At 42.1% G+C, this 24472-nt stretch overlaps 1 protein-coding gene across 13 annotated transcripts in view; it reads right to left on the bottom strand.

Moving 5' to 3' along the window:
• The window catches only part of ARHGEF9 (Cdc42 guanine nucleotide exchange factor 9), a 307760-nt gene that overhangs the window by 90483 nt on the left and 192805 nt on the right, over positions 1–24472 (bottom strand). For 12 of the 13 annotated variants that reach the window (XM_073361041.1, XM_073361042.1, XM_073361040.1 and 9 more), the window contains one exon: positions 427–606. In XM_073361041.1, coding sequence (XP_073217142.1) covers positions 427–606 — 180 coding nt within the window. Of the gene's footprint in view, positions 1–426; positions 607–10840; positions 10895–24472 lie in introns of those variants that run through there. The other variant, XM_073361051.1, reaches the window with a different exon arrangement.

The following is a 24472-nucleotide window of genomic DNA, read 5'->3' as shown; positions in this document are numbered from 1 at the left end:
CTAGGAAGGTGTCCTATTGTGCCTTTGTTCTTTGAAGACAAAAATAATAATAATGCTCTGGTGTCATTCTGACATATGAAAGGCTTTTCTTTGTTAGGGTGGGTGCTGGTGGGGCACCCCTAGAGCTGGGTGGATACAGCAAAAATCTGCTTCAGTATAAAACCAAAAATAATGGGAAATGGCCCATGTCCCTTGCAAAGATGACTGCTTGTGTCTGCTATGGGGAGGTTATGGAGAAAGGCTGCACTGTTGGGATAAACACCTGGAACATCAGTGATACAAATACTGGAGCTCGATCCCACATTTACTGCACAACCAAATCTCCCATTGAAGCCAGTGGGAGTTTTAAATTCAAAATTGGCCCCGCATTTCATATGTGACAGCAACAACCCAGTGCAGTGAGATAAGGAAGGGAGAGCCACTCACCCTTACGAAGCTGGCGGGAAACCATCCTTCTTCATCGTCGATCTGACCCCACCACCAGTCCTTGTTGGAAGCATCCAGGACCTTGATAACGTCTCCTGCTTTAAACGCCAACTCCCGGTTGGCCATGGTGACGTGATCCCATACTGCCTCAGCACTTACAATAGAACCACCACTGATCAGCTTTAAAAACAAAACAAGAGACAGTCAGCAAACACTCTGTCCGGAGACCCAAACACATTCACATATACAATGAAAAAACAAAACACTCAGCTAGAATAAACAATCCCCGCATTTACTATCATTGTCATTGCCACCCCCATTTGCTTTAAAAATACATTATTTTTTAGTTAAATAGATAGAATATCCCATTTCTGAGTTGCTAAGGGCCTGACACTGAGAAGTGCTGAAGGGAACAGAGTTTGCTGGGGCTCAGAATTTCTCAGGATCAGGCCCTACATGAGTAACAGGCAAAGACCTCATCCTACCTCTAAGCCACACCTATGTACACACATGCTGTTCAAGGAACTAGGCTTTCATGTATGCTTTAGTTAGCACAGTATATATCTGGGTGTTCCTAGTTATGGCATCTTGGCAAGGAATTTTAGAAACAGGACAGTCTTTTATATTTTGCTTGGCAAAGTGGTATATTCCCATCTTGATGTGGCTGAGATTTTGCAGACAATTCCAATTAATGGATGATCATGTTGGAAATCTTCTATCTACAGAGCAAGTGCAGCATGGGCATTTGGCAGAGCAAACTTTCCCTGCACTACCCTACTGATTTGTCTCAAACCAGAGCTCGAGGGAAGAACAGACTCAATAGCCCATTCAACCCTTGGTCTGTTTGCTGAGAGTGCCAATTTAGTGCTGATTGTGGTGATGGGTTTCATGATGCAAACACCTGTCCACTAGAAACTAGATGGAGGCCCCCGAATTCATCTCTCCCAGGCTGCCGTGAACATGGAACACTCAATCTCTTTTGAGTTAGGCTATATTCATATCAGTGACCTAGAGGTGAAAGGTTCTGTTTTCCATTAACAGTTTTATGAGCCATCTAATCCTCCACAAGTCCCTGATTAACATGGAATGAGTCATGTCAACCCTCCTCCTTGCATGTCTGGATGAGAACAATCCAACTGTAACTGGGATTACCCACTGCTTTTCACAATGATGCTCACAGTTTTTAACAGGAGAATAAATTGTGCTTATGCTTTGTTCAGTGAACGAACTGTGCACTGAGCGATAAGACTGGATGGGTATACATAGCCTGGTGACCTCGCCAGGAAGGGACAGCTTTACATGTGCCAGTTACACAGCTTCTTCTCGGATCACCTCCTCAAACCTTGCTCTTTAATGCTGTATCTTGAGATGTATTAGATGTGGTTGATATGGGCTCAGTTCCAAATCAGTATTTCATCTCAGGAAGCGAGAGACCCAACTCTGCAGCCATTAGGGACTTTCCATATGGCAAGAACTTAACAGCCACAGACGTCCACTCAATTTACGTTAACAATGCAAGACACACAAAAGAAAACAACGCATCATGGAGGCTACATGAAAGCATAGGCCCTGCAAACTGTTAGAGGATTCTGACTCCTCTTCTAGACATTCAGCCAGTAAAGAAATGTCTGATCAAAAATGTGGCTGCACAGAAGGAACTTGCAGTAAATCTTTCACCACTATTGCACGGGTTCTGAGTGTATAAGATGACCCAGATCCCCATGAGTAGATTTGCAGGACTTGTTTTACCCCATTCCTTGAGCTGACCTTCCTCTAAGAAGTCAAACTTTATAGGTTTGTGAAGAATATTTGTGGGCTTTCAGCTCTTCAGGTAGCAGAATCAGTTGTGCATAGAAAACAAAATCTAGGTCAAGCTTGATACTTAATGCTTTTCATCGTCAAAGCACACTACAAGCACTGATATTCTCCCCATCTGCAGTAGGTAAGGTAAGATTAGTTACACCCATTTTACAAATGAGTAAACTGAGGGAGCGGGGGTCACATGACATCCCCAAGGCCACAGAAGGAGTCAGTTTCAGAGACAGGATCTGAACTCAAGAGTCCCTGGCTCCATGACCTGTGCCCAGGCCCCTTGACTGCACCTCTGCCTTTTTCATAAAGCCAGTAGGTTGCTTATATTTGCAAGTTTTCCCGGTGATATTGTCAGGTTCCAACATTTTCCAAAGGACATCCAAATTTGGTGGACCAGTAGCCCGAAACACATTAAGTACTTGCAAACAAAAGTGACAATTTACTTGTCCTCAAGTCGAGAGACAAGTGAAGCAAAAATATTCTTTCCACAAATGTCTGTTTTACAGCGCTTTCTAGAGCTCTCTGTAAATTCCTCAAAAACCAACTCTTTACAATCGCACACCGCAGAGACAGAGAATGCACTAGGGCCAAGTTTGATAAGGTGACCTATTTAACAAGAAGCCCTTATTGGACTAGCACTGAACCTAATCTACCCATGTAGAAGGCACCTTGATGTTTATTTAATTTCCATACAGATACCATAGCCTGGGCATTTGATGCAGAGCTCCTTCTGCAAGGTCCAGGTCCAACTGTACTTAATGGGAGTTGAAGGCACTTCATACTGCACAGTATGAACACTGGGCTCTGAATTAGTATTATGGTAGTTAGGCAAGAATTAGTCTGGAAAAATGATGAACGACGCATGGGTCTAGACTCTTTACAGCACTCTTATTACAGGACATGCTTTTGAGAAGCTTCTGAGATGGGTACAGCCAGTCTAATAATTGTCAGATCATTTATTTGATGAATTTCTTTATATTTTCCTTAATTACTCAATGAATGTTTTAAAACATTATTTGCACAACTGAAATGCTGGGCTGATAATTCAACCAACCTATTTGCAAATAATGTATTGGATAAATTACGCAATGTATTGCAAATAAACAATTTGCCCAGCTCTGGAGAGGGGATGGTTTCTACTACAGGACTTCCTTATAACAACCTCTGGCATTTTTCTAACACAACAGAAGATCCCTAAGGCCCTCACAAACACAAATCAGTTAAGTCTCCAATAAGCCCTATGATAAATCAAAAAGGAGAATTAGCTTTCTTTGTATATGGGGAAACCAAGGTACAGAGAAATTTAAGTGACGTGACCAATGTCACACAACAAGTTAGGGCTAGCACTCGGAATGGAATCTAGATCTCCTAACTACCAACTCCATGTTTTAGCCACATCCCATCTTTATGTACGTTTGTTGTTTCCATTAAATTTTTCATGTCTAATTAAGTGTGGATAGTCTCTTTTCAGGACACACTACATAGGCAGTGTTGTGCATTTTAATTCATAGTTTTATTGTATATTAATACCTTAAGAGAAGTAAAACCTACCAGTTAGTAGTGTGGCTAATTACCATATTGAATACTAGTTTTCAAGATGATCCAAGAAAAGGGCTATTGCACAAAGGGCTTAATCCCCTTCACCACCATCACCCCACCCCCCTCTACCCCTCCACATATGCTATTCCTGGGCACTGGATCCACACACACAAATACTCCTTAGACCAAACTTCAGAGTGGTTTTATTTTAGATTTGTTACTGTGCTGGCAGAATAGAGTAACCTGAGCCTGACACACACAATTCGAATCCTAAGAACTGCACCATGGTCAGCAATGGTAGGTGACAGAGACTCTGTTGGCCAGGTAAGGAGGGCTGTTTGCCGCACATTTCCCTTCCTTTGTCACTGTGAGCATGTGAAAGAATTTTTCACTTGATGTCGGAGCCCAAATGACTCAGAAAGGCACTTGTTGATATAAGAGGAGTAAAGAAAGCCTAAATTCCTTCACTTTCACTCTTCAGTGCCACAGGATGGAAAAAAAAGGCCCAGGTTGCTTTACCAGGGCTTCCTTCCTGCCCTCAGTCTGAGACATGAGCAAAGGAATGGGGATTCCATTTGACAGAAATCCAGTGAGGGCGACTGTGCCTTCTAGAACACAAATAAGGTGCATTCTAAAACAAAAAGGATGGAGACAGGATAGCAGGATTCAAGCTCCAGCCATCACATATGCTGCACCCATTGAAAAAAATGCCACAACCTAGAAGCAAAAGTCTAATTCTCTCTCTGGTTCATTTTGTGAGACATTGGGCTGCACCTGTAAGGTAGCCTGACTAGTCCAAGGCAGGGTTATAGAGATGGGGCTTGACATCTGCAGCAGCAGCAACACACAATGAACTAGAGACAGGTTAGAACCAAATACTATAAAATCTAGGGAAATTCAGATCAAGAGCCAAACACACCAGAAAGCTCCTATCTCTATAGTGAGCTGAATCAAAACCTGATTTGGACATGGCTAACCCATGAGGCATTTCAAACCCAGATACTAGCTTTCTGGCTCATCCCCATCTCTACATGGACACCTTAGGTTTTCAATTCAGCCATCACTCATGACAGTAGAGATGGCCTACTAGTCAGTATAAAAGCACCAACCCAGATATTATAATGATGGCTGTAAATAGCTGGATAAATATAGACAAAGAGATAGCACCTTGGCCAAAAATGCAAACTAAATCCATCAAAACTGTTCAGTAGTTAAAAAACTTAAATAAGCTTTCTCTCTTCCTAATCCCACATGCATCTCACATCCTGGCTTCAATATACTTGAAACCACATAAGCAAGACTGTTCTCGTGTGGCACATCAAACCAAGCCAATGGTAGGAAGTACCAGAAGTCTCATGAGAAAGTTTGATCTCACCAGATTTTCAGCCCAAGAAGGGTTAGATGAGTTTGCAATGGCAGCTGAACTTTGAAACCTATCTTTCCAACAGGAGATGGAGCTTGAATAAAACCTTGGACCCAAACAGGTGCTGGGGAAGTGGAGTCTGGACTCGTATGTTATGGCACAGGCCCAATGCTTTCTCCAGCTTCTTAAAGTTCACTCATCGCTACACAACAATATCAGTGTGCAACAGAGACAAACTATGGAGGTAGGTACTTTTCTAGCTAGAAGAACACAGCAGATGATAATTTGCTTTTGTTTCTGAGGCACAATGAATTCTGCATGCACTGTAGACCAAAATCTTAGGTCCCGTTAAAACCAGTTCTACCTGTCAGCTACTTGTGTTGAACTGAAGAGCCCAAAAGCACAGAAGCCACTTAGTGTAAATGACTTCTTCCCCTGAGTGAGCTCTCTGTGCAATAACAGCAGAAGGCAAAGGCCTTAGAGCAGAATTCATTTCTTACTAGTATCCATTTCTTATTAGAAGCTTTGGGTTTAATTTTTACTGTTTAATTTTCACTGTGCTTCAGGGCATAAACCAACCACTAGCTGCCTAGGGTTAGGAAAAAAATTCCCCTGTGGCCAGGTTATAGGTGCTCAGATACCACAGAGGTACTCAGATATAATGGTAATGGGCATGGAACAAGAATCTGACTAGAACAGAAAGATTGTCCATTTCAGGGCTCATTCCAGCTTCCTATCAAGCAACTGGTATTGGCTACTGCCAGAAACAGAATTCTGGATTAGATAAACCACTGGTCTGATCCAGTCTGTCAGTTCCTATGTGACATTTTCATAAAGGAAAGGAAAGGAAAGGAAAGGAAAGGAAAGGAAAGGAAAGGAAAGGAAAGGAAAGGAAAGGAAAGGAAAGGAAAGCTCCCCTACTAAAACCCACAACTGACCTGTTTCTGGAAAACATACTAATAGTACTTGGTGTCTCCACATTATCATTATAACAACACTCCGCAGCTTGTATAGTACCTTCCATTGCAGGATCCCAAAGCACTGTCTAAATGCATAGTAATTCAGAATGGCAATACCCCTCTGTGATAAGTGAAAACTGTTATACCCATTTCACTGGTGGGGAACTGAGTCAGCATAAAGAAGTAAACAATTTCCCCAAGGACACACAAAGTCAGTGGCAGAGCTGCGAACAGAAGCCAAGAACCCTGACTCCCAACTCCAAACGAAACTGCCTCGCCTGACGGGTCAACACTTGAGCCTCATGTACTGAGGACGTGCTGTCAAGCAAGGCGGTGCTTTACTTTTACATAAACTAAGAAACAGAAAAACCCTCTCAGATCCCATCTGGACCATCTCCCAGTAATCAATTCAGGACTGTTTCCTATGGGACATTTTCTAGCATTTTGTCCAATCTGTCCCAAGCAAGTAATGGGGCTTTCCCCCCTTCGCTGGGGGATCTTATGCCCCAGGCTTATTGATCCCATCGTGTGGCTGCTTTTCCTGATTTTCAGCCTCCTTTGCCTAGCATTACTTTTTATCCTGTTCCCCTAGATTGAGAGAAGTTGTGAGTAAACCTGCGAACAAGTGACCAAACTGGTGAATGGGAGAAGGAGTGAGAGAGTTAGGGAGCGAATGAGTAGGTGAGGAAGTGTAAGTGCAAAGAGCCACCTGGTGGTCCAGCTCCTATTGCTTTAGGGCACCATCTAACTCTCACAGAGGGCAATGGGAGCCCAGTGACTTTAGACTGAGGGTCTTTGATGCAGGGATCACACACAATGAATGCAAAAGCAGATGGGGCCCTCTGCTAGGTGGTTAAACCCCCTGCAGTCTCTGGGTGCCTGCGGATAGAAATGACAGGTTGCATAGGTGAATGAGTGTAATGTTAACCAGTCCAAACAATGGTTTTTCATTGTGGTTGCCCACAACTCCCACTGACTTAACAGGCGCTCAGTGCCATGCAGCATTAGGCCCGCTGTGCCTCAGCTATTATTATTTGTATTGCAGTAGAACCTAGAACTCTTCAACCAAGATCACATCCCCACAGTGCTAGGTGCTGTCCCAACACACAGTGTGAGACAGTTCCTCACCCAGGGAACTTTCAGTCTAAATAGCCAAGACAGATCAAGGGTTCAAGGGGAAGCAGAGGAAGAGAGGGGTGGAGGGCCAAGATCATAATACAGCAGATTGGTGGCTGAGCCAGGAGTAGAACCCACGTTTCTTGACTGCCCTTTCAACTGGATCACACTGACTCTCACTGTTCTTGTGCAGTTTCCTCCCTGATCCATTCTGATCTAATCTTCAGGACACAACAGAGTCTTCAAAAATAGGCATTTCATTAGGTTAAGGAAGCTGTCAAAAAACAATAAACCAAAAAAAAAAAAGCAGTCTTAAAAACGATATTCAAGGTGCTAACAGTTAGACTGATCTTCCAACAATATCAGCATGTGCCAGCTAAGAGTTTGTGGAGATGGCATAGCAAGGCTGTTTGTAGGCTTGTTGTGGTACAGAATTGTAAAACCATGACTGAACTCACCCAGCTAGAATTATAATGACTAGCGCTATAATGCCCACTCGGCAAGCAAACCCACTTTCTTGCTTTTTATTAGAGCTCTCTGAAGACCACCACCAAAGGGGAGAGATTGTCATCAAAGCCAAGGGAAAAGCCTCCAAGAAAAATAAAAGGAACTCAAATGTGGTAGGTGGCTCTGGGCTCTGCCTGTTCCCTCTGTCCAGGGCTTGGTATTGCTGCTCTTGGATAAAATAACTGCCTCCACAAAGATAAACACAGAAATACAGGTAAGCAAAGAAGGAATATTAGTCACACCATCCTAAGAGCAAGATGTATTATATGATGGAATCTTCTCCCAGCCCCATCACTTGACTAATTTAAAACTGGACTAAAGAACATACTATAAGGAACAATCCTATATGGTCATAGAAAGGGGAGGTTTATGGAAGAGACAAGCCCCTAGGACTTCCTATAGCGATACAGATTCCATACATCTTGTCCATCCTAATCATAACAGGTTGGATCTATACCTATTGCTATTTGAATCTATATCTAGCTATTGTACATGTACCCAGCATCTGTTGGTCAAAATGGAGGCAGGATCAGGCACCTAGGTTTTTTGAATGTACCCAACTACAGTATTCTCTGGGGCACTAGGTTTCCAAGCTTTTCCAAACAGACTAGAGTTTAAAACTTCTGGCCAAGAGCTGGCAGCACCTCTACAAAGGGACCTTGCTCCAACTCTGCTTTGTAGATGTAGCAACTGGCAGAAGGACATGGGAAATGTGTGAACCTCACACTGAGTTTTCCTTTATTCTGTGATTTACAGTTGGGGCTCATGTCTGTTCCTTCCCAGCAACTGCCCTTCCCTGCTTAGTTCCAACTGAACAACTTCATATAAAGCTATTTCCAAATCCCCAGTGGACCAGCCACACGTGAAGCACACATTTTAGTTGGTAAGATCAGCCACTGCTGCAAAGCACTGTTGAGCATTTGCTGCCACAATTGGATTGGCACTAATTGGTCTTCTTGTTGGCAGTCTCAAAAGAGAAGCCAAAGATTGACCATTCCAAAGCAGTGTAGGAGAAATCCTTTCAGGTTGGTCTCTCCAGTGCAGGGTGGGGATGCACTGATGGGGAAGCACGCCCAGTTGTTAGGGCTTCAGTCCCCAGAGCTTTCAATCCAGAACCTGTCACCAGCACTAACTTCACTTACAGAAAAGAATTAAACTACTCTGAGAAATTACAAAAAAAAAATTCACCAAAGAGTGCTGCCATCTTAAAGCCATGACACCCTTATTCAAGAGAAAGTATAGCACGAAGAGGCAGTTGTGCACCCTCACCCTTATGGAAAAGCCCTATAAAACAGGGATCAAACAAATAAGGCTCCCTAGAATTTATTCTAAACACCTACAGAATTTCTGAGAGAATGGTCTCCTGTCTCGAGGTAAATTGAACAATTCTATAGAAGGGATATAATTGTCCATTAGGCCTTTTACCTGTGTACCAGTGCAGTTATAAAGACATAGTTATAGCCGTATAACCTCCAGGTGTACACTTACTCTGGTATAAGAGTGGCTTTTTTTGTTTTAGGTTAAATCCCCAGCGACATAAGCTAAACTACAAAAAAAAAAAATGTCCAGAATGAGAGTGCCCACTCAGAGGGGTACACTGGTATAGCCTTATTCACACCTTGGATTATACCAAAAAAATCTTTTTTGTGTAGACAAGGCCAAACATTCTATAGGATGGTGCAAAGGTGCTCTGGAATGGCTATACTTTGCTATTACATTCTACAGAGTTATTACATTCTATAAGGGCAGTATCTGAAAGTCAGAAATTCTTAAAAAAAAAAAAAAACATACAGGCTGCTGGCATTCATGATGGAGAAATCATTACTCAAAGTAAATCCAACACACTCAGAAACAAAAGCGATCCTGTTAGAAATTCCCACCTAAATGAGGATACCATAGTTTGATTCATATGCTTCTATGAGAAAGATATCCCCCACTCCCTTGTTGAATAGCCCTCCGGCATTTTAATTGCATTGTTCCCTCATGTCTAGTAACATTTACAACACAGATTGATGGGATTGTTAATCATGAGACCGTTTGTTGCAATAACAATGCCGTCATCTCAAAGGCTTCCCATGGAGAGCATTTATAACTCTGTGGCGGTATAGTCATACATCTCCATCACCAAAACCATCTATACAGCACAATCACCAGACTGACTCGACGGGAGGCTCACCTGAGCTCTGCATACCACTGAAACCACAGCCAACGTGTTTCAGTCTGACATTTTTCTGGTCTTAATGATGAGGATATATTAGGAGCATGTAAGAAAATGTTGCCCAAACCAATCACTATGTAATTCAGCTCTTGTATAATTTCCCCATCATCCCTTTATTTATTTATTTTTAGACCTTTCAGCAGAAATGATAGAAACTGAATAAAGCTAAATCATTCATGACTCCAATGGGAGGGTATTTCCACTTGATTTGCTTATTCTCCAAAGAGGTGCAATCACATAAAGGTTAAGCATGAGGCAGAAAAAAACCCTTTTTGCATTCAAGCCCTTTGATGAATTTGACTAATGGATAGATTTCAGCTGAAAGGGCCTGATTGGGAAAACGGGGCCTCTGATATCCTTATGTCGCTCAGTTGCTAGTGCATTTGGCTGGAGGCTTTATATAGCAGGGAGTCAGTATAGACTTGAGGGTTAATTTAGAGCGAGTAACTTTCTTCTTTGTTGACTTGGTTTTCTTGAAGATATAGCCTGACACCAGAGATATTAACTACTTTCACACTTTTTACATTAGTAGACTCAGGGGTCCAGTACTGCTTACTCTCATCTTGATGAGTCCATGTAGCTCTCATTAATACTAAGGGCAGCAACACAGAGATATATACACACTTGGAGAGGAGAAAATGCATTAAAAGTCAAAGCAGTAATAAAGTAAAAAGAGCTGGCATTGAGACTGAGTTACCCCCATACAACATTGCCAATCTGGGTTTTAACTGGCTCTGGAGTATTGACAAATACTCTACTTCAACATGTTGCCATAATTGCTTTTCCGTCCCTTTTATGCACTAGGTACATTAAGATTCCTCTCCTTGGTGACATAGCTACTTGCACATAGAGTAATTACAAGTAGCTACAAAATATAACCTTTTCACATGGGTGAATTACCTTGTGAAATTCTGGAGTTCAAAGCTGGAACTGTTCAACGAATGGCACCATCTTTCTCCAAAAGGGGTCAGCCCAGACACCCAACAGCAATTCTGATTCAGTAAAGCACTAGTCCCAGGTTTCCGAACAGAGACTGGGATTACCCACATGCTTAAAATTAAGTATGCTGAAGTGCTTGGATGAATCAGAGCCTTATTGAGAAACATTCCTGTAAATATATGGCCAAAGGGTGCCTAGATTAATGCCCAGTTTAATCTTATTAACTTCTCTGAGGCTGCATGGGGGGGGATAGTCGGTGGAGGGGTAAGTCAGCATGGAAATTGGTCCAGTATTATTAAAATGATAAAAATTAAATGTTTAAATGTTAATAAAATGTCACTCCAGTCTTTGCAAGCTCCCTTGCCCACTACGGTAATGAAATGCTGTTACAGATAATATCAGAGGCATCAGGTATTCACCACCACAGGATACTGGACGAGATGGATAAATGGTTTGATCAGGAATGGCCAACCTTCATTCATGTAACGTTTCACCCCAAGACCCATCCTTCCCTGAAAATGGAAAGGAATAGGAGTCTTCCCTAGGGATCTGGCTGGCTGAACGGGTCTCATAATTATAAAAAGAAACTGATTTGAGCAACGGAGCAGTTTCTGTAGGAGGGGAAGAGTCCATTGTAATTGCTCCGAGGATGGAGGGATTAGTACTTGATTTACTGGTTATTTATTTCACCTATTACTGTGAACTGCGATCTTCATATAAAAATTAAAAAGGCAAATGATGTAAACTACTCACAATGGGTTGGATTATTCAACACAGCCACTCACAACGGTAAGGCAACAGCAAGTAGAGAATACATTTCTTCCTGATCCAAACCCCCTAGACCTCTATTACTGGAGCTAAACAAGAATCTTCATGAGTCGTCAGCAGCTGACACACGTATGACACACAGCTAAGCAGTTTTGATTCCATCCAGTACTGGGCGACACTGGGAGACACACACACTAGCCAGTACAGCAGTCACATAAATCAACAGTTGCTGTCATCAAATAAACTGCAGCAATTCAATTATCTGGAATACAATTTTATAAATAAAATAAAAGGAAGTAAACAAATGAAACCAGAAGGAAATAAACTCCCTGTGCTATCAAAGCTGCCCTTGGCAGGGTCTTGAAGATCACGAAGGGGAGTGAATTCCAAAGGCAGAGCCTCAGCTGGAAAAGCCCAGCCACCATTCCTGAATAGTTCAGTCCCAGGAACTGACGGCAAGAGCGCCCCAGATGACATTAATTGCTACCGTGTTTTTCAAACAGAGGTTTATAATGAAGCAAAGAGGCACAGATTATATTAAAGGTATATTAAAGAACAGTATAGGTCTGGACTTAATACTACACAATTCCTGCACGTTGGTTTCACACTGAGGATAAAATAAAAAATGTTTAAAAATATTGATATTTTTAGTGCAGCGATAGGGCTGGGAGTTCATGAGCAGTGACTGTAATTAGCACAAATCGCAGCTCTGGACAGATAAAAGTTCAGATGAATGAATTACACTGAGACGCCTTATCCACTGCTCTGATCTCTTGATTTCTTAGGATAAGTCACTCTGCAGTTTACCTCTAGAAGTCAGGTGGTAGCTCATTTGCAGATCCAGCACGAGGATGACAGTGCCATTTCATGATTGCTTTGCAGCCCCTGCGCCTACTTAGGAGGTGGCTGCCTATAGTTTAATTAGATGTAACCCTGGAGGGACTGATAGGCTTAGGTAAGGATATATTCCTCCACAAGCCACCCCTGGTTTTTGATGACTTTGCAGGGTCTATAATAGATCCTAGCCAGCCCAATGGAAAGCAGAGCCTGTCATGCTGTCCCTTTCCAGGCTCAGAAACACCCAGTGAAAATTTCATCACTGCCTCCCCAGCAGCAAAAGAGCAGGACAAATGCCCAGTAGAAAAGCGGCTAGATTCAGGATTAAACCACCAAATTCCAATCCTTCCAACTAATATTCAGGGGTGTTTGGATCCTGGCCCATCACTCAATGTTACGGCACCCGGGCCCCAAAACCTATGGAAGACTTAGCACAACATAAGCTAAGCCTATAACACACTGTAGAGAAAACACATGGGCAACATACCTCAGAGAGTCACCACCCGGAGCACACAATTAATAAAACAACCCATCACTCACATAGCAGACAAAATACAAATCTTTATAACGACTAGATATTGTGTTTACATAGCCCCATTCATTTGTTTCAGCTCCCAGGGGAGCAAAGAGGCAGAACTTAGAGGCAATTATATAAAGGAGATTCTCCACTGAGGCTGCTGGAACAGACTTTGTGATTCTCTCTGACTCTCTAGCTTCCAAACTGACTACACACAGTCTGTGCTGCCTAGCATCATCACCTAGAGCACCTCCTATGTCCTGCCCTGCATTAAGCAGTCATGGAATAGACTGCTAACTACACTACATCATCCAGAAGGATCCAAAAGCAGCTTCCATACTATGAGGCAGTCCTACTATGGCCAGCACTCTGACAGTGCAAGGTAATTCATGCCCACTTTAAAGCTCCTTTAAAATGCAAAAGTTATAAACTAACCTGACTGTAATGACCTGAGTAAAGAGGGGCTAGAGTTTTGGTGCTGGAAATCCCCAATACCCACTGATCATATGCATACTGGGCCTTACAGCTACGAATGAGCTGGATCCTGTTCCAGTTGAAGAACCCACCAAAGCTCCCATTGACTTCAAAGATGCAAGGACTGTCCCTATAAATGGAATGAAATTCACTCTCCAAAGAAAGCTAAAACTCTACAAAGCTCCCACGGAACCTTATCACGTTCCTTGCAGCTGCTCCCTGGGCACCTCGGCTCAACAATGCTCACGACTGTCAAGCCAAGTTTCACCTCAACACAAGGACAGCAAACGAAGCAAAGCCCGGTTTCACTTTTACAGTTCAAGAACTTAATTTAACAGGCCAGATGCTTAGCTGGCATAAATCAGTAGAGCTCCATTGATTTCAGTGGAGACATGCCAAGTGATGCTAGTTCAGATTCTGACCTGACATTCTGCATTCCACCTGATTCTTTCTGCATTTTCACAGTTTTCCCTACTGAATGAATGGGCAACTCGGCGCCTACAATGTTGTCTTGCCAGTAAGGTCATGAATGACAATAGTTAAAGGCATTTAACTCTCTCACGATTGCAATCAATGAACATAAGTCTGTTGCACGGAATGGCTAGATCACTAATGGCATATGTAGCCTTTCATAGAATCATAGAATCATAGAATATCAGGGTTGGAAGGGACCCCAGAAGGTCATCTAGTCCAACCCCCTGCTCAAAGCAGGACCAATTCCCAGTTAAATCATCACTTCGAAGCTGATCTTTCCGATCCAGACTGGGTTACTAATGACTGAAAGTAACAGTCTGATGGCTGTTCAGTGACCTATGGAAAAGGGATTGCTTCGTCTCAGTCTGTTTCCTAGAGGAAACATGCTCATCTCACACAAAAAACCCACCATCACACTTGGCTCTAATTGGCCCCCATGTTTGCTGTCTCAGTAGAAAGGCCAATGATTGAATAGGCCATGGAGGCAGAACCTCACAGCCTAGAGGTGTCCCCTCCCAGGTTAGCAGTTCAGCATGTTTGCAGTGGGAGAGTGTAAGGAAGGCTTACATCGCCAGTGCCCATCCTTTACCAATCTTATGGATAAAAAGCAGACTTTAGCTTCCAGGGTGTCCATCCAGCCCCTTTTGCCAACACTAAATTCACTCAAACACCCAAATATTAATGATTGTTTATACAACAAACAAAACTACTTAATTTGTGGCAGGAAAATCACAGCCGTACATGTACACAGATTAAGTGTCATACATTTCTGCACAGGTTTTCAATAGGGTGCTGAGCTTGGGTAACAGCCACTCATCCCTAGGAAGAGTGGTGACAAAACCCGTAGTGACTGTGTGATGGTCACCATCTTGGCCAACACCAAGACTGAACCAGAGACCTCCAGAATTAAATCCCTGAGTGTCTACAGCTAAAAAGCCAAGCTAACTCAGTGGGGCTGTAACAGACTCACATCCTCTGGGGATCGGATATATCACAAACCCTGACCGGTGGGTTACAACTGTTCTGTTGTATTCTGTTGAAGCCAAGCTGACCTATTATAGTGACCAGTTCCACCAGTTCTAAAGATTCTTTCTTGACCTAAATTCTGGGAAAGGACCTTGTATATTAACAGCAGCAAAATAAGTTATTGCCAGAGCTTGTGCATGATTTTTTTTTTATTGACGCTAATAAAGAAAAGCACCTATAAAGAGAAATATCTAATTGTGTCTGGAATAAGGAGGCCCATAGCATTGCAGCTGGAGAGTCCTACAGCAAACGTAATTTTAGATGGAATTTCACTGAGCTTGACTCTTTATGCACCCTCTGTCCAATCTTCTTACATTCGTAATGTTCAGAAGGTAAAGAAGCTCTGCTCACTAGAGTCAAGCTTTGCATTGTGAATGGCTGATTCTTGGGATTTCGCTCTTTTCTCTGTACATGTATAAATCACATGTACAAATGTGTCCATTATTCGTAACAGTTCAGTGAACCACTTAACCAAATACATTTGGGCTCATGGGCTGTTAGACCAGTGTTCACAGTTCATTTTCCAGGTTGTGCATGCAATTAAATATTTGGGACTGTTTGATTGGTCAACTTAGTCACAAGCAATGACTTCTGTTTTCTGATTGGATAACCTAAGGCAAGGCTTTTCTGGCAACACTAATGTTGTCATGTGTGTACAAATAGCCATATCTACACAAATAAAAGCTTCTGCCTAAATGTTCTTGTGAACAAAACACAACTGCAAAAATGTCTGAAAAACAGAAAAGGAGTAGAACGGTCAGACTGAAGTGCCATTCAGATTTAACTATCAGGTTTGCACATTATTTTCCACTATTCACCCAGGTCTACTCCTCACCAAACATGAACTGCTTTTAATAATATACTCTGTTGGTGGCTATTTCAACCATACGTTACATTTTAAAATAGCAATATTATTTTTGGTAGCAAAATTGATATTGAAACTAAGATACCACATCCTAACCAAAACGCCTCTTCCCCAAATTTGGGGATGTTTAGATTGGGCTCAGTTCCAAACTTTGCGATGTGAGGATAATCTCTAATTACAATAGGATGGAATATGGCTAAAGGTTGCCAGGACTGTAAATAATTCACATTTTATTTTTTAACCATGTGGTCACAACAAGCAAGCAATTCAGCAATGCCTACAATAAACAGTTACTTTCATATACATTTCTTGGGTTGTTTAAGGAGAGAAGGTGTCTATTAACAGATGAAATTTTAGAGGATTGGGCTAAGAAATTTAAATTCTATTTATTTATTTTTTTATTTTAGTTCAACACATGGTAAACACAGAGTTGCTATCAAAAGACATCAGAAGAAATGGGCTATGTTGTCAGCACCAAGATATCAAGAGTAATGTCTTTATCCTCATCATTGTGTAAATTATGCATACTTCTCTCTCCATGTCAAATGGCACAATATATGCATATGTCTCTTTCCTCTCCCCTTCATCTATTCTATCTACAAAAGAAGCTGTTAAAAGATAACTTTTGCTATCCAATACAACAAATTACCACTCATACTACATTTGATGGTGCTGAAGAAGATAGATAGACAGACCTGTTCAAGGAAAAGAGGAAAATTGTTACATCTCAGATATCATTGTGTAGTATCTATTGGCAAATGCTAACTATTTAATAGCAATCATTCAAATTAATGGCTATCTAGATGTTTATAGTTTGCCCATCACCATTGTCTCTAGACTCCATACCTCCAACTGAAAAGCACAAATTCCAACCAAAAGACCATTCACAGGCTCTCTGTGCATCAAAAAGAACCTCATGAAGACTAGGAGTTTTATAGCCTAATTTATGCACAGATGATAACTGGCTCTGGGAAGGTTACTCAGGCAAACTTCCACTCACTTTACTGGGTGTTAGCCTGCATGACATATGTAAGACCGGGCCATTTGCCTCTGTAGCTAAGAGAACAGGTGTCCAGAGCAGTACTCTAAAAAGCAATGAATAAATGGATAAAAATACTGAAAGGAAATATAATGGAGTTAAGATAAAAGGCACTTCCCCACACATTTTAATATTTCACACCTGAATAGCTACAGCTTGAAACTCAGTTTCACCATTCTCACAACAAAATCATCTCTGGAATAACTAGTGCATTCAGGTTGAAATGGGTCCAAGTATAATGAAAGGGAGTTTGCGAGCATCATTTGTTTTCATGGCAAAATTAAGTTTTCCCTGGTTATCAGGTTTAATTTGTGATTCATTAAGTAACAACGAGAGCTGAGTAAACGATTTGCAGTGAATAATTCATCTGACAATTTTAGCCACTTTTTTTTTGGTGTGAATTATCCAAGAACATATTGATATTTACAGGATTGTTTGTCATTCATAATGATTCAACAAATATTTGAGTCTAACAGTCTATTGGTTGCTCACAAGCTACTCACCACAACTACTGTTTAGGATATTAACTATCACAATTTGTTATTCATATAATATAGCTAGTCACTTCAGTCACCTGGCTTTGTTTTTACCCTCTGACAGGATGACTACCCAACCCACAAAGACTTTTCAAGATGGCTGGATTGAATACTCATGTGAACAGATATTTACATAAGAACATAACAATGGCCATACTGGGTTAGACCAATGGTCCACCTAACTTTGTATCCTGTCTTCTGACAATAGCCAGTGCCAGATGCTTCAGAGGGAATGAACAGAACAGGGCAATTATGGAATGGTCCATCTCCTGTCGGCCAGTCCCAACTTCTGGCAGTCAGAGGTTCAGGGACACCCAGAGCATGGGGTTTAGTTCCAGACCACCGTGGCTATGAGCCATTGATGGATCTATCTGGATCTATCTATCTATCCTATATGAATTTATCTATTTTTTTCACCCTGTTATACTTCTACCGTCACAACATCCCCTGGCAATGAGTTCCACAGGTTGACCATATGTTGTGTGAAGAAGTACGTCCTTATATTTGTTTTAAACCTGCTACCTATTAATTTCATGGGGTGACCCTGGGTCTTGTGTTATGTGAAGGGGTAAAAAACATTTCCATTCACTTTCTCTACACTCTTCGTAATTTTATAGGCCTCTATCATATCCCCGCTTAGTCATGGTTTTTCTAAGCTGAAAAGCCCCAGACTTTTTAATCTCTCCTTTTACGGAAGCTGGTCCATTCCCCTAATCATTTTTGTGGCACTTCGCTGTACTTTTTCTGATTCTATTTGCAGGACTATTTGCATGACTACCTAATCTAGATGAAGAGTCACAAATGAATCATGTTTTGTACTGTTCACCCACCTCTAGGAGTGATACTCCTTTTGTCCATTGAACAGTAAGTTTTTTGCTTGGGCAAAATGGAGGTCATGCAGTCCATCTAAAGATATTTGCCCATCCCCCATGTCCTACAAGCCCACCCCCCGACTCTCCCATCCCCCTCCACACACACCTGGTCAAGGTTATTAACCAGCCAAAAGAAGAAATGCATCTGTCAGGTTAAGGGGAGTGAATAATCACCTAGTGCATCATTGCTGCGACAAGCACCCCAGGACACGAGCTGGAGTCAGAACATGTCCTCTTCAATTGATCCAAAATTATGTGTTATGACAATGAAGTCAAAAGAAAACTTTAAAGGTGACTCACACTGTTACTTTTAAAAAGCACAGATAACTAAAATCTCAGCTCACTGGGAGGGGAAAGGTAGCCCCAGTAAAAGGACCACGTGCAGAGGAACCCCACAGAGCTAGAAGAGGGATGGGACCGACCCCAATATCAGCGGCAGCTCCACAGTCCTTCTACGGCTGCCTACCACCCCTTGGCTGGAATAGGGGCTGCAATTCCCACAGACCCACATGTAGAGGGGTTGAGCCACCGGCCACGTCTCCGTCCTTTCCTTGGCCTGTCCGATCCCTGCTGGCCTATGTCAAACTAGAATGGAGACCAACTCCTTTATTTGAAGGTAGTGTGGAGTCCCCTGCGCAGCTGCTTCCCACCTGGTCCTCTGCGTGTAGATCCTACTTGGCTGGGGACTTTCTGAGCCCCTTGATTTTCCTGGGATAATCATTACAAATAAATCAACTTTAAAACAAGTCAGTTTCTCCCTTCCTCACCTGCTGAGATCCAGGGTTCTGAGATTCCCCCATCACAGTTAGCACCCAAGCAGCATGAAGAATGGAGCTAGCTCCCTGCTCTGCTTTAAGGGTTAGGGATGTTACTCAGGGGAGCCTGAGGAATACACACATTCCTGGATTCATGTCTTAATAACAGCTAAACAGTCTCACAGTGCAAACCTTTCAAAGAAAAGCTAACCCTGAGAGATATGGTTTCTCACTCTCTCTTGCTGGATTTCTATCCTCCCTGATTATCTTTGGAGCATGGGCAGCCTGATTTGCATTATGGGTCCCAATCCTTACTCACGCGACCTTAAAGTCAATGAGAACATTTGCAGGACTTAATAATTAGCATTACTAAATAAATATTTTATAATATTACTAATAAATGTGATTTATTATAATTTGAAACAAATAAACTATGGTTCTTCACTCTACGAATTTATAACCCAGGGGTCTGATGCGGTAGCCGTGCACTTCAGCGAGGGCTTCGCAGAGTAAGGACTGTATAAAAAATGAATCAGAACCGTTGGTGTTTGCTCCTACAAGCAGTTATATACAAAGAGGGGCTTGCACTGTAAAAGTCAAACCTGGATTGGATCCAAACTTCCCAAGAGTCTGAAGTTGTCTGGGGTTTTGATTCAACTCATTGCAGTTGGGAGTGGATTAGACTCTCCCAGGAGAATGCCGATCCAGGGTCTGTTCAGCCTATCTTTAATTATATTACATGTTAGTATTAAAATGTTGGTAACCTATCAATAAATCTTGATAACTAGTATAGAATTCATATTTTCAGACAAATGCATGTCTAATTCAGCACCCATTAAGGGATCAAGGTCACTACTTCTTGAGTTGGGAATTTTAGAAAATGTGCTATATAGTGACATTGTAGAACATTCCAGTCATGAAGAGATCATACGTTTTTCACAGCAATTCTTTTAGCCAAATAGATGGAATCTGCTTTAGTGGATTTCAGACTCTGAATATAAATTGTACGGTGAGTAGTACACCCCCACATCATATCAAAGATCAGGTAAGAATGGCAAAATGATAACACTGATAGACTGCCATGGTTGCACATGGGAAACAAGTGATGACAAGGGGCCTGTATCCACAGGGACTCCATCATAACATGGTTCCTACATACATTTATATATGGATAACAGAGGCAACATGTGAGCTCCCAGTTCTATCAAGTTGACTCAACAAAGTTTCTTTAGTGAGAAATGCAAGCTTAGGCTATGTCTACACTGCACTTCTTTCAGCGGCACAGCTGTTCCGCTACATCAGAGCCGCTGTAAGGTACGCAGCGTAGTTGCTCTTTGCTGGCAGGAGAGAGCTCTCCCGCCAACAAAATATAAACCCACCCCCAATAAGGGGCGGTAGCTGTGTCGGTGGGAGAGCACCTCCCGCTGACATAGCGCTGTCCACACCGGTGATTTCTGTCGGTAAAACTTTAGTTGGTCAGGGGTATGTGTTTTTCACACCCTTGACTGACAAAAGTTTTACCAGCGAAAGTGCAGGGCAGACATAGCCTTAGCTTATGCTACTTTATAGTAAATCTTTGGTCAAAGACACTGAAGTGAACTGAAACCTTAGCAAGAGATACTGAGGTTTTACTGAAGCTGCTGGACACAGACAGCCCCTGTGGTTCTGCCTTTCTCTTTAGCACTGATTAACCTATACCAGCTACTGTCACCACACAGGCTCTCCCTAGGTCCTGACTTAGACCACACAGTCATGGAATGGACTTCTGACTGCAACCCCCAGTGGAACTGCACAGAGTGCAATGACCCCAGCTGAACGTGCCCTACTTACCTCACTTTCCTCACGGTGGTTTTATTCTAGCTAATGCATCTTTTCACTGGTACAACTCGCAACTGAGGTTGAAAAACAGACTTGGCAAACCACATCCCCACTATCCAGGCTAATATCATTTTGTAATTTGAAGAAATTAATATCAATTGCTGCAAACATCTGAGATATTCACTTTGGGAAAATGGCTGCTAAGTATACCCAGTAAGTACCCTTCAAAGACATATCATAAGGAATTTTACTAGAGGCCTAAATATGTACTCCCAAATAGAAATAAGTGGCTCCTAAGGAGCTGTTATAGTCCAGTGAGTCAGTCTGCATTTAAACAACCACTATGAAAATGGAAAATGATCTCCAGTGGGTTCATTTATTTTTGTTTTATGGCCCATTTCTGCAAAGAGAAATGCATGAGATATAAAAGTAGTCTCCCTTTCTTTTCATAGGCCCCTGTTCATCTTACATGGCATCAGTTTTTCATTAAGTTATAACATCTTTGATCTAATTCTCCCAAAAAGATTTTCAAGTGACTTTATGGGTGGGGCAATTGCCTTCTGTTAGGATTGCACTGATGGAGTAACAGAAACTCTGTCAAACCTATGACTTCAGGATAGGAACCTCTGTCTTTCTCATACTTCTCTTTTAATCTTGTTGGTCACTTTTACTTTGGCACTATTGTTCCTAATTACGCCTAGCAGAGATTTTTACAGTTAATTCTGATGTATATGTTCTCTGTTTTCATCCGAATAGTTAAAAGACATATTTGGTATCACATAGATCATGAGAAAACCACAGCATTCATTAATTCATTATGTCCTATGTCTAATCTGAGGAAGCTCTCAGTGTAACAAGGACAGAAAAAACTATCCTTTCAACAGGTTTATCCTTATTCAAATATGGATAGGCATAGGCAATCAAATATGATAACCGTCAGTTACTGTCCAATGCAGGGTGAGTGTCACTATAACTGCGGAAGAGTTAAATACAGGGAAGAAAGCCCTCCCCCAAATTATCTCCATAATGGATCACACCAGCACTGTGAATCTGAATGTCCCTGAATTCTGGAGGGTATAGGGCTGGCCAGACAGAAGCTTACATGGGAAGTTCAGATCCAGCTCTGAGCAAAGTTCAGCGATGTGTGGTTTTGAGGCTTCATTGGGCTCATTATGGAGACAGAAGACGCATCTTGTTAGCTCTTTGCTTGGGGCCTTTGTCTTCTAGAACTGCTGTGATCACTCTGCAAACAATGATTAATGAGAGGGGCCAGCTACAAAGTTTGAAGCCAAAGTATTGGAGTGTTCAAATATGGGCAGTTGGTTGATGCCCATCTCTCCGGTAGTCAGAAATCTCAAGAGAATGCTCGCTCACTTGAGATCTGCAGTCCAGTTTCTTCCCCTCAAATGTAGTACTAACAAGGTTGCCTCAACAGTGCTACCGCCTTTCAGGAGACTGTCATTTTGGCAGCAATACGACGCAACAAAGGATAACTCCCACCTCTAAGGCAACAGCACTATGAGATGACCTTGAATGCAGGTTCAGGTCCCTGTCACATGGACTGAGAACAGGTTTCAGGCTCCAGAGCACAGGGCAAATATACACAACAACCTATCAGAAGTGAGAAGTTGTCTAGCAAAGCAGTGGAGGGGCTGGTGATAGTGCTGTCTTGGTTAACATCTTCATTAGTACTGGCCTGGAAGCAGCGCGGTCAAGAACGTGTGCGGATGATAAGAACAGGGAGTACCGCAAACACTGCTGAGGACAGAGAAATACCGCACCAAGGACCTAGAGGCATTACGAACTTCAAGCAAAACACGGTTTAAAAAATGAGATCGAATTTAAATGCAAATGAATACATCCCAAGGTAAATAATCCAACATGCATATTCAATGGGAGAGAGACACTTGGGGAGCAATGATGGTGAAGGAGGCTCATGGGACAGAAAATTAGACATGAGTTTGAAATGCAATTTGGCAGGGGGAAAAAAGGCGGGGAAGGGAAAATCGGTGAGATTTTAGGGTTGCACCTGCAGAGGCACACACTGAGGCACTGGCAGAGGGAGGTAATAGTTCCTCCCTACATCAGTGGTTCTCAACCAGGGGAACAAGCATTCACCTCTGGGGGTACACAGAGGTCTTCCAGGGGGTCCATCAACTCATCTAGGTATTTGCCTAGTTTTACAACAGGCTACCTAAAAAGCACTAGTGAAGTCAGTACAAACTAAAATTTCATTCAGACAATGACTTTTTTATACCGCTCTATACACTGAAATGCAAGTACAATATTTATATTCTAATTCATTTATTTTATAACTATATGGTAACAATGAGAAAGTGAGTAAATTTTCAGTCACAGTGTGCTGTGATACTTTTGTATTTTTAGGTCTGATGTTGTAGGCAAGTAGTTTTTAAGTGAGGTGAAATTTGGGGGTACACAAGACAACTCAGACTCCTGAAAGGAGTACAGTAATCTGGGAAGGTTGAGAGCCACTGCCCTACATGATTTGGGTGAGACCAACCCTGCATTCAGTCCTGAGCCACTCATTTCAGAAAGATATTGACAACATAGAAGGAGTTTAGAGAAGAGCAACAATCAATAATCAGGGGAGCTGGACGGATTTATTTCTGAGGAACGAGTAAAAGCACTGAAGTTTGGTTAAATCACAATTATGGGGGAGGTGATGATAGTCTATAAACAGTAACAGGGAGGAGGAATTATTTCAGGTGGTACCAGTGGGCATAGCTAGGAGGCACAAGATGTCACCTTAAGACGGCGCCTGAAGTTGACAGGCAAAGATCCACTAGTGATGGTGCATAACGGCACTAATGACATTGCATCTCACAGGGTGCAGACGACTTCAGAGAACTTGGAAGAATGTTCAATCAATTTTTCGGGGCATCCTTTTTGATCTGTGAGTGAGGCAAGGCAGAAGGCAGAAGATTAAGGAAGTGGACCACTGGTTAGGAAAGTGCTGTAAGACAGAGGAGTTTGGTTTTGTGGAACACTGGTCCCCCTTTTATGGGGAAATGGAGCTGTACAGTTTAGATGGCCTCCATCTCAGCAGAAGGGGAACCAATCCTTTTGGGGATGGGCTGGCTAGAGTAGTCAGAAGGGCATTAAACTAACCATAAAAGGGGAGGGTGAAACAAGGGAGCAAACCAAAACTCATTTAGCACAAAATCAAGATATTAAGAACAAAATTAATCAAGAAATGAAAGGACATGAAGAGAAGAAAAATGTTAATTGCCTGTACACCAATGCTAGGAGACTGGGTAAAAAACAAGAGGAACTGAAATTGCTCATTTCGGAGCATAAATTTGATGTGTTGGTATTACTGAAACCTCGTGGGTGATTTGCATGATTGGAATGCTAAAATTAACAAGTATAACCTATTTAGGAAGGATTGGTTAGGCAAAAGAGGAGAGGGACTCGTATTCTATGTCAAAAATGGCATTGTCTTTTTCCAAGTCACTGACAACTTGGAAGAATATGATCTTGAATGCTTATGGATCAATGTCCTAACAGATAACACACAAGATGGAGGACTAGTTGGTGTCTGCTACAGACCACAGGATGACTGGCTCCTTAAGCCCCTGTCTATTTCATGTA

Source organism: Lepidochelys kempii, chromosome 9, assembly GCF_965140265.1.
Source record: "Lepidochelys kempii isolate rLepKem1 chromosome 9, rLepKem1.hap2, whole genome shotgun sequence".
Classification (NCBI taxonomy): domain Eukaryota; kingdom Metazoa; phylum Chordata; order Testudines; family Cheloniidae; genus Lepidochelys; species Lepidochelys kempii.
Note: the sequence above shows the minus strand (reverse complement) of the source record. Positions and strands in the feature narration are given on the sequence as shown.